Source organism: Phascolarctos cinereus, unplaced genomic scaffold (assembly GCF_003287225.1).
Source record: "Phascolarctos cinereus isolate Bilbo 61053 unplaced genomic scaffold, phaCin_HiC Scaffold_5;HRSCAF=322, whole genome shotgun sequence".
Classification (NCBI taxonomy): domain Eukaryota; kingdom Metazoa; phylum Chordata; class Mammalia; order Diprotodontia; family Phascolarctidae; genus Phascolarctos; species Phascolarctos cinereus.
Window position 1 is genome coordinate 213,477,598 of NW_027555958.1, and position 18,772 is coordinate 213,496,369.

Sequence of the window (18,772 nt, forward strand, 5' to 3'; positions counted from 1 at the left end):
CTAAAAATTGTTATTTACAGTCAGCACTTGAACTGCTTAAGGACACGATATAATATGTTGCTTTTATTAGGTTCTAATTGATGTCCACATAATTTTATCATATATAGTGGGCATGATATTAACTGAATTAACTAGTAAATGTTTTCTTTTATGCCTAGTAAACTGACTTTTACATTAATTCAAGGAATTATTTTTTAATTTTTATTTTTGGGCAATTGGGGTTAAGTGACCTGCCCAGGGTCAGACAGTTAGTGTCAAATGTTTGGTCTGAGGTCCGGATTTGAACTCAGGTCTTCTTGATTTCAGGGCTGGTGCTCTATCCACTGCACCACCTAGCTACCCCTAATTCAAGGAATTCTTAATAATAACATGTCAGGTTTTTCCATTGTGTATTCTAGAATCTGCATTTGTTTGTGTTATAAGATCCTATGGTACTTCTACAGAAAGCCATGTCTGAACACTGATGAGAGTTCATTTGTATTCACTAAAAATTGGCTGCCATAGGAACACAGATTTGGAGAAGTAGAAGGGATTTGGGAGATCATCTGGATTAAAACTAGAATTTTAAAGATAGGGAAACAGAGTCTTGGACAGGGTCCAAACCAAAAAATAAGTTGAAATAAGATATACACATATGTAAGTGTATATGTTTATCAATTAATACATGTATATGTTTGTCAATTAATACACATTTATTAAGTGCCTATTACGTACCATGCACTGCAGTAAGTGTTGGGGACACAAAAAAGATTCAAAAGACAGCCCCTGTCTTTAAGGAGCTTATAATTAAATGGAAATATATGTACATGCACATGTACACATGCATATATTACAATTTGGACAGTATATTTTTATATAAACATATAAAATTATATAGAGAGGCTAGAGATTAGGTATGAATAAATCCGGACATACAATGCTCTGTACCTGAATTTCCATTGATAGCTGAAGCAGTGCACTTCCTGAATTTTTGCTGAGGGGAGAAATTGTGGAGTAGGGGTGCATACACCTCTCCACCAGAAGTAATCCCTTCTGATCAACTGTGACCATGACCAACAGGCAGATAAGCACAGGAATTCAAGCAGTGGCAGTAACTCCCTCTGACCCAAAGACTGCTGGTCTTGCTGGAAGGCCAACCCTCCCTTCCACAGTCCAGGGAAACAACTGATGTAGAGAGGGGACAGACCATCCTCACCAACTAATACTCATGAGGCTGGCAAGCTAGCTTAGCTGAAATGGCCAGATATCCTTAGGGAGTGACAGTTTGTAACATATACCATACAACTCAAATCATTACTACCACCTTGACCACCATCTCCTCTCAGACCTGATGGAGGCAGTGAAAGACTGTGCTCCCAGCACAGTACTTGTGCAGTCCAGCAACTGCTCCTAAAAATGCTTCAGCCACAGCTACTAAGACCCAGGAAAGAAACTTCTTGCCACCATCTGACTTTGTCAGAAGGTTCAACATCAGAAAGTGATGTGAGTTTATCAGTGGAAATGTCATTAAAGAGACAAAACACTTGCTTTGCCACTGCATCCTAAGGATAGGGGTCCTTTCCATCTCACTTGCAGCTGAAAACTTCCATGTGATTGTCTCTGTGACTAGAATGTAACTCTTTGATTTGAAAACAGAGATGGTCTGATTTCCTTCCTTCCTTTGCTCTTTTCTTCCTTCTTCTTCTTTCCTTCTTCCTTCTTTCCTTCTTTCTTTCCTTTCTTCCTCCATCCCTCCCTTCTTCCCTCATTTCTCTTCCTTCTTTTCTCCCTCCTTCCCTTCTCTTCCCCCTTCCTTCCCTTCTTTCTTTTTTCTCCTTTCTTTCTCTCTTTTGTTCTCTCTCTTTCTTTCTTTCTTTCTTTCTTTCTTTCTTTCTTTCTTTCTTTCTTTTTTCTTTTTCTTTCTTTCTTTCTTTTCTTTCTTTCTTTCTTTTCTTTCTTTCTTTCTTTCTTTCTTTCTTTCTTTCTCTCTCTCTCTCTCTCTCTCTCTTTCTTTCTTTCTTTTTTCTTTCTTTCTTTCTTTCTTTCTTTCTTTCTTTCTTTCTCTATCTCATCTCCAGTACTTTACACAGTTCTTTGAACATAGTAAATTTATTTACAATTGATATGGACATATTACCTTCTGTATGAACTTTTATGTATTGTTTTTCATTTATTTTACCTATGCTTATATAAAATAATAGCATACGTTTAAAGTAAGCTGAAAAGAACTAAAATTTAGTAGAAAGACCATTGACCTGAAGCCAAGAAGACTTTGGTTTAGTTTTTACCTTTGACCGTTACTGGCTGAGTGACCTCATGTATATCACTGAACTCAGTGCCACATGCAGCAATCTAAGATTTAAAAATGCCTTGGTAGAAAGTATTCATTTACAAAAGAACTTCCTATATCATTAAAATTATTGATCTGAACAACAACAGCAAGCTAAATCATAGATGGAGAATAATTAGTAGTACAATTGGATACTGTATTTTTATATCAACATATGAAAATAGTCAAAAGAAGCTAGAGATTAGGATCAGCCAGGACAAGACAGTGGCTTCAGTTCCTCCTCCAGTCCTTTAGCAATCAAATAAGAGGTTCTAATTAGATTTCCATTAAGGTCCTTTCCCTTGATAAATATTTGATACTATGATTCTGAAGAACATTCTTTTCATGTGCCCCTGATTGAAAGTAATCTGGAGGTTTATGTTCTGCTATTGGTATTATATTTTGGTATTATAAAATATTGGTATCTAAAGTACTCAATGCCATTTTTATGGGGCTCTTAACCAGTGATGTCAAACTCAAATAGAAATGGATCTCTGTGGGTCACATATTGATTTTGAAAACCACAAATTTACATTAACTATATTGTATTATATTTGTATTTATTTTGTTAAACATTTCTCAGTTACATTTTAATCTGATTCTGGCTACATTCTGGAGTTTTGCCAGCTGTGAGTTTGATACCTCTGTTAGAGATGATGCTTTTCTATACGTGTTTTGAGATATTACAGAGATGTGTGATTTTCATGGCCTACTTATAAAAATAATGATGATAACTATTATTATTATTATTATTATTATTATTATTATTTAAGATGAATATAAAATCATGTTTTATAATAAAATAAAACCTATTCACTATTATATGTTGAAGATGGCAGATCATACAGAAGTAATGAAAGGCATCTATCAGTACCCTGGTGTTCGATATCCTGTACTCACTCCTAATCTTCAGGGTTTTCATCATGCTGTAAGTAATATAATTTCTCTCAGTGCTGAACAATATAACTTGCACTTTTATCAAACAAATTCCCTAGGCCATATGATATTCATATCCATATGTGTATCTCACAAGGATTGAGTTGATGTGCTGTTTAGCCAGTAACACTTCATTTATCAGGCTTGTGAAGGAATGAAGTATACCACATAAATGCATTTTCCAGATAAATGAAGGTTATACCTCCAAGTGTCAAACCTTTTATTTTAATTTGCCCATCTGTAACAGAAATTTCTCTAAAATGTACTGTATATTTTTTTAACTTTAAAAATATAAGATAAGGATAGAGACTGGACCTGGCATTTCTTTAGTTTAGAGAACTCCCAATTAGGTAGCTTCTCTTAATAATGTGGGCCAATAATTCTTAGCAGCTTATTCTCTTAGAGAGTTGCTGAGAACATTGAGAACCAACACTGATAACCTAAGTGAACTGTTCAAGGTCACACAGTCAGTATGTGGCTTAGGCGGTACTTGAATACAAGTTCTCCTGGCTTTGAGGCCAGCTCTTTATCCTTTTTTCCAAGCTACATCTGCTCAACTTTTTATGGAACATAACTTACCCAATTCTTAATGTCCCCCAATCACAGAATTACAGAATTTAACAGCTCTAAGGGATCTCAGCAGCCCTCTGTATGATTAAGACCACTCAAAAAATTATTTTATTTAATAGTCCTCACTATTAGCATAGTAAGCATATTATAATGTGCACTAGAACAGTTGCTATAGGAGCACAGTTCTAGAGTTAGAAAGTATCTCAGGAGTCATTCAGTCCAATTCTCTCATTTTTCATGAGAAAACTGATGCTGAGAAGTTATGACTTGTCCAAAGTCATACAGACAGTAGGTATCAGAACCAAGATTTCAACCTAGGTTATCTGACTGTAGAAATCTTACTTTCCCACTGAACCACACAACTTGCCAAGCATTGCACTTCTGTGTCAATTTTTCACCTTTTCTATTCCCTTGCTTTATGTCAGTCCCTTTTCCATCATTAGCCTTCTCTTCTGTCTAATCTGTAGAGGTTGTAGAAACAAGATAATCAACTGTATTAAGAACTATAGACTAAAATAGAGTTAATACAGTTGTGTGCTTGGGGGGGAGCATGATTTGAGACATTAAATCAACTGTATTAATGACATTATGCTAGAAATAGGGTTAATATGGCTGTGAATAGTGGCCAAAGATGATTTGGAAGTGATTATTTTGGACATGCATAGGTTCTTCCTCCCCATACATCTCTAGTTGGAGATATGATCTACAGGGTTCAGTTTAATGAATATTTGATCTGTAGATAATCAAGGTGTCAACTTTAGTATTATGTATTTATGTCACTTTTATTAGCTATTTATGATTGCTTTTTATCTTTTGTGTTACATTTTGATAAAATTAATAGTCACAACTTAGAGAAGCACAAGAAAATAAGGCACATTGAAATTTTCCTGACCTGTGTGGGGTATAGCTATAACATGAATGAGCAAAGGAAGGTGGTAAGAAGATAGTGGATTAAAAATTGATTGAGATGTTTAAGCATTGAAGACAGTGCTTCATTTATAATGGAAAAAAAGAAAAAATCATCTAGGGTAGTTTTTATTAACTAATGTGCTAAATATAGGCAAGAGGACAGGGAGAGAGGAAAAAAAAAAAGGAGGGAACTTACCAGGCCCATAAAATTGAACTGAACATTTGAAATTAACACTTAGAATTATGGTGAGATGGTGGAGAGTCCAGAAGAGAGACATGGTCAAAACTGTTGGGAAAAGATGATTTTCAATTGGGTAATTTAGAATAAATGAAAGGATCATATCAGGAGGCAAAAAAGGGGGTTGGTAGAGAATTAAAGATGTGAGGTAAATAAAAAAACAGGAAAGATTTTCCTGTAATAATGAAAAGAAGACAATCTGGGAAGGAAAGGAGAAGTAGTTAAAAAAAATAACTGATTGCTTCTTGAATGTGGGAATAGAAGAGAGTTTAATTCTTTTAATATTCCAGCTTTGTACAATTTCATTTTAAGGAGTAGTTTTTTTTGCAAGCAAAAATTTAATAAAAGTTCTGTCTTTTTCCTATTTCAATTGAGATATTGCTGAGGCAAAATAACAGTTAGAAGAAACACATGCGAATTAAAACTTTTAAAGTGTCTTTCCAGCCTCATAATTATATAATTAATGCCACTTATAAAATTGTCATAAGTCGCAGTGATAGATTAAAAATGCTAGATGTTAGAGAATGATCACATACCAAATATTTAGGGAAAAATAAATCTATGTTTTTATTTCTTCTTTCTAATGTCACTTACTTGGCATCTGTCGAGTCTAAAATTTTTGCCTCTGAATTATGTTTTACAGATTGCAGCTGGGGCCACAGAGGTATCAGTATTTGGGGCAGCATCTGAATCATTCAGTAAGAAGAACATTAACTGTTCTATCGAAGAAAGCATGGAGAGGTTTGAAGCAGTTGTTAAGTCAGCAAGGCATATGAATGTTCCAGTGCGAGGGTATTTATGAAATTTTGCAAGCAACTATATTTTATGAACTGAAGCCCCCCAAATGTTTTTCTTTTTAAGTTTCTCTCTCTTTTTTTAAAGCTTTCTTTTCTGGACTATCTAGCTTGGTTTCTATATGGTAGGAGATAGAAAAATGAGATAGACTATCCTTTTAAAAATTTATTATAGATAATAATTGCAGTGAATGTATAAAAGCAAATAGACAAAACCAATTATAAATTGCTATGATTCTGTCAATTAGGGCCTCTAAGGCTTTTTCCAATTCTAAGTATATGCCTTAATGATCTTAGTAGTCATTCATAATCTTGATCTTAATAACCATTTATGATTTATATGAACTTTAACAAGAGTTTGTTTTCTTCATCCCCTTCTGGTCTATTTGTATTATATTTTACATTATATTACATTATATTATATTGTAAGATTAATATAATATAATCTATACTTAATAGATGTGTGGTCCTGAGCAAGTCAGTTAACTTCTACCTGCTTTAGTTTTCTCATCTCATCTTTAAAATGAGGAAAGCACTTAGGTCTCAGGGTTGTTGTGAGGAATAAAATAGATATTTGTAAATGCTTTGTGAAACTTTAAGCACTATACTAATTCTAACCATTCTTAGTGGCAACTGTCTATAAGGGATCATTTCAGAACTCATGAGGTACACAACTCAATTAATATGAGAGATTACTATAATAAACTATCAGTTATTAAGCACCTATTTTTTGCCAAGTACTGAGTATACACAGTTAAAAATGAAACAATCCCTTCCCTGGAGGAACTTGAATTATATTAAAGGAATAAGTAGCAGAAGATGTATGAGGAGAGGCCTCATGTAAGAGATGGCATATGAGCTGAATTTTGAAGAGAGCTAGGGATTCTAAGAGGCAGAAGTGAGAAGGGAATGCATTCCAAACACCAGGAATAGCGTAGAGATGGGAGATGGAATATTGTCTGTGAGGGACAGCAAACGGCAAATTCAGGTGGGCCATAAAATAAATGAAGAAGGTAATATTTAAGCAGTATGGAAAGGTAGATTGGAGTCAGATTTTAACCCTAACCCTAACCCTAACCCTAAACCTTAACCCTAAATATGCTAAATAGAAGCACTTATGTTTTATACTTTAGGGTTTAGGGAAACACTGGAACTTATTGATCAGGTAATGTTATGTCCAGACCTGTACTTTAAGAATATTAATTTGGCGATTTTATAGAAAACAGATTGTAAAGGGTGGAGGTTATAATTGGACTGATGTAGAGATCTTGATTAGGAGGCTATACATCTGATAAATTCTCAGTTATCTACTTGGAATTACCTATTGCAAATAATAAATCTGGAACTAGGTCACTTCCCTGACAACAAATATATGAAGTAGCTTTCTTTATTGATAATTGGTGTATACTCATGTACATTAATACTTTGAAGATGCATCATTTTCCCTTAATCACTGCATTTTTGCACCCCCTCTTTGCCTTAGTATATATGTAACCCCAGTTCCAAAGCCCGTTGTTATAGGACACTCTTCTTATTGCTGGAGATGAATGCCCTGCCCTACTTGAGGGACGGGACAGAGTTGGCAGGAGAGAGAGAACTTCAGCCTTCCCAGTTTGTTCCTTCAGCAATCTGAAGTGGAGTTGGTCTCTTTCATCTTCTTTCTTGAACTGGAAGCTAGAAACACCCCAAACCATTGTAGAGATCCTTAAGCAATTTGAAGAAAACTGAAGAGAACTCAGAGATGACTAATACTCTCTTACTCTTGCCAACTGTGCACATCCTAATATTCTTTGGAACTGGGGTTGAATATTTTTATGAGTTTCTCTAAAAATATTATCATCTGGTATCTGATCTTCTGGTGATGAGTCTTTCTGTACTTAGGTAGGCTTGTCCTGCAATGACTGACATACAACCTAAGACACTGCGCAAAACCTTTCAAGCCAGAACTCATGTGTCACAGTCCTTTCTTCAGAAAATCCAGGGTTACCTCTATATTCCAATGAGGTATTGGAGTAGGACATTATTGGAGAATCCTTATTATAAATCATTTAAAAATTATTTTTAGATTAGAACACAGTGATCTTCATTAGTATAGCAAAGAGTAGATTTACAGCACAAGAAAGGACTCCAGATAAATATTTTTGTATAAAAAAAGAAGACTAGTCAAGTTAGGATTAGTTTTAGGTTTTTTTTCCTCCTGTGAGTAGATGGGAAATGATTTACAAAGGGAAAATAATTTGGTGAATTAAATTCCATACAATTAGTTTTAAGAAACATTTATTAAGTTTCTCCTTTGTTCTTAACAGTGAGTCTTCAGTGACAAAAATGAACTAGCACTATCCTTAGGGAGCTTATATTCTAAGTAAAACATCCAGGTCTGAGAGAAAATCTGGGAAGAGGGCTAATCATTTAGAGAAGGGCTTCTTAAACTTTTTCCATTCATGACCCCTTCAGCACTTGGTCATGACCCACTGTTTAAGAAGCATTGATTTAGAGAACATTTATCATCTTGTGCTATTGTATGATTTTCTCTCAATTTTTTTTCATATTGTTTTATCTCTAGTAATTTTCCACAGTGAGAGTTTTAGTGGAAGGCCAATTTTTTTTTGCAACCGTGTGTGTATGCACATGTATGCATGTGTGTGTGTGTGTGTGTGTGTGTGTGTGTGTTTTCCCAGTGAATGTAACTGGCTTTAAAAAAGTAATAGAAAATAAATATGAATGGCTTTTGCTGTGAAAAAAAAAATACAACTATAAAATCTGTGATTTTTCTATCTTGTAAGAAAGAATGACTTGGTGGACAAGTATAATTTTCATTTGAGTCAGAAGAGGGGCAAAAGAATATTACAATAAATTAATTTCTATTTATAGGCAGAGTTTTCATCCCCAAACAGGAACATCTAGAATACTCTTCAACTTGGACTAAATGCTGGATCTCCTCCATTCCAGTGGTGAGTGATCACTGGTGGCAACCATGTCTCCCTGTTTTATCCTTCCTTTGACATTAATGATGAGGATAGTTGAGCCAAAAAAAAAATCTGTTTTAAAATTTTCAAGGAATCTTGTGTAATTTTCATGTATGCATGAAGACACCTTGGAAGGAAACGTTTTTTGTTGATATTTTACTCTGTCTACTATTTTTTTAAAATAACCAACAAAAAAATACAATTGGACATTGTATTCTCTACATTACATTTTCTATTCATTACATTTTATTAAGCATTAGGCATTTCAGAGACTTCTGGAAAAGAACCATGAACAGTCAAAAGAATTTATCCTAACTATCCTCACAGAAACAGACAAGTGGATGAAGAATATAACCTAGAGAGCTTGTTCATCAGTATAAGATTCTTGAACAGGCACTGCAAATGGAGAACCAGTTGAGCTCAAAATTGAAAAGAAGAGAGTCAATTGGATTGACTATGGGAAATTGAAAAGTTCTTTTAAATATTCCAAATATCTCCTTACAAAAGACCCATTTTTGAAGTACCAGTATTCTATTGTTGTTTTTATATGATTTAAGGCACAGAATACTACAGTGTCTAAAAATGAAAAAAAAAAGAGTGTCATGCAGACAGGAATGGAAAGTTATATGACAGGTGTGAACATATTATAACATATAAAAATAGATAACCTCTGAAGAAGGACTAGATTTAAATAGTTTGTTAGAGTGAATAATAACTGGTGTTTCACAGATTTGGAGCAGCTGGAAGGTACTATGGAAGACTTTGAGTTCAACTCTTTCATTTTATAAATAAGGAAACTGAAGTCCTAAGAGTTAAAGTGACTTACTCATAGCTGAAGAGCTATTAATTTTCAGAAGGAAGATTTGAACTCAGTTCTCTCTGGTTTTAAGTCCAGGCCCTTAACCACTATACCACATTGACAACCTCTATGTTCCACTAATGTGCTTAAGATGTCAAAAGATGGCACATGATGTATACTTCCTGCAGCAAACATATGATTAGACATGGACAAGAGTTTCAAAGAATGAGCAGACGTGTATGCATTATGATGGAGGGAGTATTCACATTGATAATATAAAATGCATTTGAATATTTAGTATTTTGAATATTTTAGGCAAAGTTAATTACACAAGCCATATAAAAAAAGTTGAGTGCAGTTGACACTTTAATTTGGAGAGTCAGTTTTCCTTCTTAAAATAAGTCAATTGTACTTATTTTTTGAAATAGTTAGTTTAGTTTGTTTATAAGAATTATATATACCCTTTGTGATCTTTTTTTAAATTTTATTATTAACTAATAGAAATGAAGCAAGCTTTCCTGAATAATAGAGTCCCTTCCTAAAGATACTATGAGGAAACAAGAATAAAACCATGTTGTAATAAAGGGATTGGGACTGGACCAGTAGTTTCAATGCTGTAGGAATCTTTCCACTAGGAGCTTAGTACAGATTAGTACCTTCTGTAATGCTTATAGTCTTATAGACTCTTAAGGTCAAGGGCACTAAGACGGTAAGTGATTGACCCAGTGATACATGGTTGGTATATGTTAGAGGAAACAATAATGATAATGCCTAGAATGAATATAGCACTTTAAATTTATGTGAAGTTGTTTTAAAATTTGTAAAGTACTTTGCAAATATTATTTAATTTTATTCTCACAGCAACATTGGGGTATTATTGTTGTTGTTCTTCAGTTGTTCAGTGTCCAATTCTTTGTGAATTGGGTTTTCTTGGCAGAGATATTAGAGTAGTTTGCCATTTCCTTCCCCAGTGGATTAAGGCAAACAGAAGTTAAGTGAGTTGTCCAGGGTCACACAGCTAGTAAGTATATGAGGCCAGATTTGAACTCAGGTCTTCCTAACTATAGGCCCAGAACTCTATCCATTGAGCCACCCAGCTCTATACTTTGTGGAGTAGTACTAGTATTATCATCCCCATTTCTTTTTTACAAATAGGAAACTAAGCCAAACAGAGACTACATGACTTCCCCAGAGTCACACAGGTAGTATTTGAGGCCAGATTTGAGCTAAATTTTTTTCTTATTTTAGATCAGATACTGTGTCTACTGTATCACATAGTTGCCTAAAACACTATCATTTTTGCTATAAGGCCAGTTCTCTAACGACACTGCCTCTGTTAAGAATAAAAGAGGCACATTGTACATTGCCTTGACCTCTACATTACTATATAATATTATCAACATACTGAAAAGTATTTAACTCATACTTTAACAGAATGTGTGACATACAAATCACGTGAGGAATTTCTTAATGCATTTCATCCATATGTATATTTTCTAACACTAAACTGATTTCAATTTAGAACAATATTGCTGGGTTTTAGGCATGCTATTTATCTTTAAAACAAATACATATTTAGTTTAAACATTTATGTGTTCAGTTGAGAATTACTTGCCTTCAATTTTTACAGAGCTTAAATTCGACTATATTTTTACTGGCAAACTAGAATTTATGTACTCAGTATAAATCATTGGCTGTTGGTGCCTCTTATAAATAAGAAAAAATATATATACTCAACTAGTTTAGGCTTCAGTATGTATGTCTTACTATTGCAACAGCTGCATCAACATATACTTGATCATCATCCAGAAAATTTATGTCGTCAGCTGTCAGATTTATTAAAGTCTGTAAGATACTATTGTTTTATAAATGTTTACTAAAACAGTTTAAATGTTTATAAAAATAGAAAACTTGAATATAACTTAAATAGAAGCTTTTATTAGAGTCATAAAGGCTATTGTTTTATACACACACTCTCACATATATGTATATTATATATACATATATATAATATACACACACTCTCACATATATGTATATTATATATACATATATATAATATATGTATATATATATATATATATATATACACATATATGTATAGACACACACATACACTTTTTTGTGAATGTACAGAACTTTACATAACATCTGGGACACATTCAATAAGGACACGGTGCCAACTCAGTATTATAAAATGTGTGGTCAGCTAACCACTGGTACATATACTTTCAATGTGAAACGGTATTGAAATATCTACATTTAGGCCTTCATTCCTTCATGTGCAATTCAGGTGACATTTACAAAATTCTCTGCTGTTTTTGTAGTGGCTGCCTGAATTGAAAAGGACAGACAGGTACAGGAAAAATGAAAAGCATGTGATAAATATAATTATTTGCTATTATTTTATCAATGAAATTCATTGAAAGAAAATTTCATAAAAATGTACATTAGGCAAAATGCTTTTATGTTAGTATTCTCGATGCATATATACACACACACACGTAATCATATTACAAACAATGTATATCTGTTCTTTTTATTGCTAACAAAATTCAGAAACATGAAAGAAACTCTTTGTCTGGTAGTTTTATGCACTTACAATATAATAATAGCTATATAAATATGTAACACTTTAAGGTTTGCAAAGTACTTTACATGTTTTAACTTACTTAATCATTACAACAATACTCTGAAGTAGATACTATTATTATCCACATTTCATAGAGTAGAAAAGGGAGACACATAGCTAGAGAGTATTGGATACAAGATTCAAGCTAAGGCCTTCTGGACTGCAAGTCCCAAACTCAAGCCACTTCACTACCTAGGTGCCTCATTGTATTAGCTGGTGTATCTTTAGACTGGATTTCATTGACCATTGACTGACCTACTGAAGTCTGTGCATTCATTACATTTTCTTTAGGATTTATCAATATAAATATGCAAAATTTTCCTTCTGTAATGTTAAAGAATATTTCAGCAATATAATATATAATGTAACATCCACTGAATTTACAAGTAAATAATTAGGATACTGAAAATAAGAATAAAATTCTAAGCAGTAAAATCATGACAGGAGAGACGATCTATGATTTTATTGGCATAGGGAACTCTTGAGGAAGAAATACCTATCAATGCACGTTGGTACCTTCTATGCAAGACTCAGTTTTAGAAAGTTGTCAGCAGCATAAAGAAAGTCAATGAGTTGCCCTGGGCCACAAAGCCAGTATTTGTTAAAGGTAACATCTGAACTTAGGTTTTGTTGACTCTAAGGCCAGCTTTTTTTATTTGCTATGACACTTTTTCCTCTGAAACCACTATATAAATCACTCATTTTAGAAAATAATTAGTGACCGGATCATTTTGGTGCACAGAAAAAATTATATCAGGAGGAGAAATATTCTTCTTTCATTAGAATTTATAGCTTTTTTGATAAGGTGAAACTCAGAGATCACAAAATCATTAAGAACAAAACAAAACAGTGAGCTGATGAGTTTATTTAGTCTGTCTTTCCTCCCCCACCTGCTTTCTGGTTGGTTTATATTTAAACTACTCAAGAAAAATGAGAATCTAAAAAAGTTTTAAGGACCTCCAAGGGAGATTCGACAACTTCCTTTGGTTACCCATTTCCATGTTTAATAACCCTTACTATCAGGAAATTTCTTCTTTAAGTTAACCTGAAATTAATGTTATACTTAAATTGTGAGTATAACTCATTCATTGAAGTTACATGGCTTCTATTTCAAGAAATGCAGTCGTCATAAATGACATAAAATGAATTATGGGCTGACCTCACTATTAAAAATAAATCCAGCTTCTTCATGGTTTTATGGACAAAGAGCTGCATTTGGAATTAGAGGGCCTGGCTCTGCTGTTTATTCCCTGTGTGACCTTAGGCAAGTCACTTAAAATTTCTGGGCTTCACTATCCCCAATTTTCAAATTAGGGATTAGACAAGATGTTCTCAAGTCCTCTTTAGATCTAAATATATGATCATATGATTTCTGACTTCTAAAATGTCAATATTGGTTCAGATCATAACTGCTGAACTGCTGAGATTCCCCAAATAATGTTGTATTGCTCTCATATTCCTTCTCTCTGGTAGCCATTTAGTAATGCATGTAATTATACTTTTGGATCTAAAATTTCAGTGTAGCAGAGGGTTAGATGAGACAATACCTTTCTTTTTACCTTTGTCCCTTTGAAAGGGTATAATATGTAATATGTAGAGCTACTCATTGAAAAGATGAGTGAACAAGGTAATACATGCATGATAATGAGAAAATTTGATGACTGAATTTCTTATCCTACAAGGAAACATTTGAGTGGATATAGTGCCATGTTCTTGGGAGTGAATGACATCTTCTTAAAACTCCTTCCTAACTTTAGCAGTTAAACCAAAATGTAAATTCTAGAAGGACAAGTATGCTGTAGCAAAATGTGTCTCAGAAGTGAGACATCTGGCAAAGAAATTTTCTTCCCATGTGTATGGTTGGTTTGAGGCTGGATATTTCTTTTTAGCCCAATATATTAGTCTGGCACTGATGGGTGCCAGAAAAAAATGTATAGCTAGCAAGAGTTAACAGGAATTTGCTGTATTTGTGTAGTCATGGCTTAATAGCCATTACTGAAAGCTTTTGAGGAAAGAATGAATTTTGTTATTTCTTGTGAAATGAGCAATAGGATTTTTTTAGCCTAAATATTTGTTTTTCCACTGTTACGCCTTGCTATATCCGGGCAAGAAGTGGATTGATAATTTATGTGAGCAAGTCAAAGGACTTAATACTTCTCTAGAAGTTCCAACTTATGTCTGGGAATAGTCACAAAAATATCTATCTATCTACCTATCTCTCTATCTATTTATCTATTTATATGAGACTTCCAAGCTCAGCTTTAATCCTGGGCTTATCTATAGGAGTCTGCATATACATAGAAATGAATGTGTATTTGTATACAAACACACATGTATACTCATGTATTCATATATGTGTATTTCATGTATACACAGAAATAGATTTGAATCTATATTTTTTCTTTCTGAACTTAACAAACACCAAATAAAAGGAGCATTAATATAGACAAATGAGCAAAGAAAAAAATAAGATAGTACATGAAACTACTAATCTCTCTTATGTCCAGCTTGCTTTTCCTTTTAATTATATAACAAATTCCACATGTAACTTTCAAAGGTGTCCTGCTTATCAGTGTTCTTTTTGCTCTTTTCTGTGCAATAAAAACAAAACAAATAAAACAAAACTGTTTGAAAGATAATTTTATTATCGGTACAATTGAAAATAACAGTGCACAAAAACAAAGAAGCTCTTATTCTTGGAGTTTTCATTTCCCTCTGACTTGGAAAGTCAAGGAGAAAACAGTTGAAGAAAACATTCAATAACAATGATTAGACGTAAAGAGGATTGGTCCCAAAAGACCTTAATATAATTGATCCAGTTACTGTGCACAGCTTTGCTGAATAAGAATACAATACTGAAATTATATTATTTTCAGTGATGAGGAATAAACATATGCTGGAGAAATCTTTGGCCTACTAGCTGGACAGTAACACAGTCAAACCACATGTTCTCACTCAGTATGAAAAGAAGTCTCTTCAGTATAATTTACAAGAGCTTCTTCATCTTGCTTGTCATTTTTTTTAAATTTTTGTAGTTTTTTTTCTTGCCTTGCATAACATTTTTCCAAGTCTATTATTGCTTTTGCTTTCTATACTCTCTGCTCTGAGAATTACCAACAAGGACTTCTAGATATTCCATTTGTTCTTTCCATTTATGTATACTCCCTTGTTCTGTCTGCAAAAGATCCATTTGTGAAATAGCTGCATAACTTTGTATGGGGTCTTTATAACCCTTGAAGTAATCTTCATTCATCCTTCCCCCATTAGTGTCCTGGTTCCCTCTCATTGGGAAGTGGGCATGTTGCCACTAGCAAGGATGCTGAAGACTTTGTCATTCTTAATATCCTAGATCTTACTCTCTTCCTGAGGAATGAGAAAGTTGCAACCAAATCTTCCTCATTGCTATTGCTTTTCATCTCTCTATTCCCTGATCTGGGGCAGAGAACAGAGTACCAGCTGTAGTGTCTACCTGAGCCATGGTGTTCTAGGCCAAGTAGGTGGGCTAAGATGGGACTAGGGCATGTAGTTAGGGACAGAGATCACTGTGTTGATGGTACTGGGAGTTGGGGTGGAGGGTGAGGAGTTCTGTGCATTAAAAAAAAATTCAAGGACTTCTTTCCCTCTCATTGCCTCTCCTCCATATTACAATAAGGAAGAACAAAGTCCTTTATTTAACAAATATGCAAAAATAAGTAAAACATATTTCCAGTTTGGATCTTTATGGAAATGAATGTATTATTCTGTACCTTGAGTCATGGAAATATATTTTAAACACCATCTTTCCTCTAAAATATGTTCCATGAAGGTTTACATAGTAAAATAGACAAAAAAAAAGATGTGATATTTTTAAAGAATATGTGGAAGGAGATGTTGAATAACATGAAAATAGATCTAGAATGGTTTAGTGTTTTCAGTATTATTCCTTCTATGAAGATCTGGGCCCCAAGAAACAGACTAGGGACCCAGCATTAATTATTTAAGGCATATGCATAGTTCTTAGTCATAGATATTCACAAAAGGAATAAGCTAAATGCATCAAGTCCCACTTTTTATGAATTGTAGGCAAGCCATTATTGAAAAGGAGTTGTAGCTCTGAACCTGTTGGACTTTTTTTTAATCCTGCACAGGCTGTTACTGTGATTGACTTGAGTATATGCCTATAAGCAGCGACCTGGAGAGATGATCCCACTGATGCATATTCTTGCCTAGTGTTTATGAGTATTCAGTAAAAAAGATGTTGTTGTCATCTGCCTCATTAATTCATTTTATCCAGATCTTCTGCCCTGTACTTGGGACCAGTGTATGACTAACCTATAAGAGTAAATCATTTTTAGACTGAGTAAGAATGAGGTTACAGTAACTTTTCTTTGAAGATACCAGCCAAGACGATGAAACAAGTAAGAAGTCAATAAAATTCTTTCAGAGAAATAAGTGTAATACACTTTATTTTTTTATTATCATTTTTTTGGTGAGGCAGTTGGGGTTAAGTGACTTGCCCAAGGTCACGGAACTAGTAATTGTCAAGTGTCTGATCCAGATTTGAACTCAGATCCTCCTAACTCCAAGGCTGGAGCTTTATCCACTATACCACCTATCTGCCCCTTTAAAAAAAAGAAAAGAAAAGAAAAATGTATTCATACATCAAAATCTGAATTTTAAGGCTCTAGAAGAGATATAGAGACTGTAAAATCCTTGAGGGGTTATTTTTTTTCCTTTTTCACTTAGCATAGCAGTGCCTGTATATTGTAAGTACTCAATAACTGTTAGTTGATTTGACAAGGCATAATAAGAAAAAAAAATGTTTGTGTGTACCACAGGAATATTTGTGTGTGTGTGTGTGTGTGTGTGTGTGTGTGTGTGTGTAAGGCAGTTTAGCATGTTCATCAGTGATAGAATGTAAATCACAGTTTGTATCACAGCATTATAGCATTCTAAAGCTCGAAGGGGGTCTTAGGGATCACCTAGATCAATACCTATCTTTTGCAAATGAGGAAACCAAGGCCCAGAGATGTGATGCCTATTTCAGTAGTTAGTGGTGGAATTATAGGGTCACTGTTCTAGAGGTGGAAAGAACCCGAGAAGACATATAGCCCTAATTTTGTAGATGAGAAAACAGAATTCCAAGAGATATGAAGTGACTTGGCTACAGTAACAGAGGTAGTAAGTGCAATTTGAACCAGGGTCCTCTGATTTCAAAACCAGTGAGTCAGAATGAGTCATAAGCTGAATATGTAAGTGACATAGTGTTAGTTTTTATTGTGTTTTGTTACTCTTTTAAAGGGGCTTTTAACAGAAGGAAATAATTGATTACCATTTCAGGAATCATTTCTGAAACAGCTGCTTATAATCTAGTTGTGCATATATTGACTAGATAAATGAAAGCAAAGTCAACACCAAACTAGAAGGAAAAATAATGATGAGTTCAATTTCAACACCTCCACCCAGACCTAAACAAATGAATTTCTGATGTTGATAAATGGGAAATGAAGAAAATGAAACAAACAAAAATCATAGATCCTTTCAGTTTCCTACTCTTAATCACTGTAAAGCAGTCACCAAAATGAAGAGATGAAAAGAACTCAGAAATCACCATAGGCAGCGAATTGTTGATCTGCTTATAATCCATCAATTATTTATTAAGTGGATACTATACACCAGGGACTATGCTAAGTGCTAGGGCTATAAATAAAGGTAGAAACACACAAAAGAGGGACATTACATGATAATAGAGGAGGTAATATGGTACATGTAGATGAGAAGGAAGGTAACTTTTAAATGCTCACAAAGTTGGTACAATGGATAGAGTGCTAGGCATGTAGTCACGAAGATCTGATTTCAAATAAAGATTAATGTACTTTCTAGCTATGAGACCCTGACAAGTCATTATATCTCTATTTGCCATTGTGCCCTCTATTCCCTTATCTGTGGAATCCAGATAATAATAGCACCTACATCCTAGAGTTGTTGTGAGAATCAAAAGGGCTTAGCACAATGGTATGTAATAGATGCTTAATAAATGCTTGTTTCTGCTTTCCTTGTTTCCAACCTTACTTCTTCCATATATCAGACTTATGCTTTACTCTTTGGCAGCTCTCGATAGGAGAGGGGAAAACCCCCCAGAAGACCACTGGAATAGTTTGTATAAGAGGTGATGGTGGCCTGCACTAGGGTAGTCGTTATCCTAGGGCAGGCAGCAGAATGTAGAGGAGACCAATTGTGACAGTAAAAACAAAATATAGGAAACACTGGATATGTAGTGTGAGTGACAATAAGGAATTTAGGAGGACACTAGTTGTGAACTTGAAAGACTGAGCAGAGGATGATGATCTCAACAGCAATAAAGAAGTTAGGAGAAAAGGCATTTTTGGGAAAAGATAGTTCTGTTTTGGATATGTTGGGTTTGAAATGCCTGAAGGTAGATGGAGATGTGAGATTGCAACTCCAAGGAGAAATTAGAGTTAGATAAATAGAGGTGCAAATCACTCGCTGGTAATTAGGAGCTGATCAGATTACCTAGGAAAACAGTCTAGAGAAAATAATAGAAGAAAGCTTAGAGAATTAACGTATGTAGACATTCACATTTAGGGGGCACGGCAAAGCTGAAGATCTAACCTGAAAGA

At 34.2% G+C, this 18,772-nt stretch overlaps 1 protein-coding gene across 1 annotated transcript in view; it reads left to right on the forward strand.

Annotated features, from left to right (window-relative positions):
- The window catches only part of HMGCLL1 (3-hydroxy-3-methylglutaryl-CoA lyase like 1), a 251,607-nt gene that overhangs the window by 120,634 nt on the left and 112,201 nt on the right, over window positions 1-18,772 (forward strand). The window contains 2 exon segments of the mRNA XM_021000506.2: window positions 3,141-3,236; window positions 5,605-5,753. Coding sequence (XP_020856165.2) covers window positions 3,141-3,236; window positions 5,605-5,753 — 245 coding nt within the window.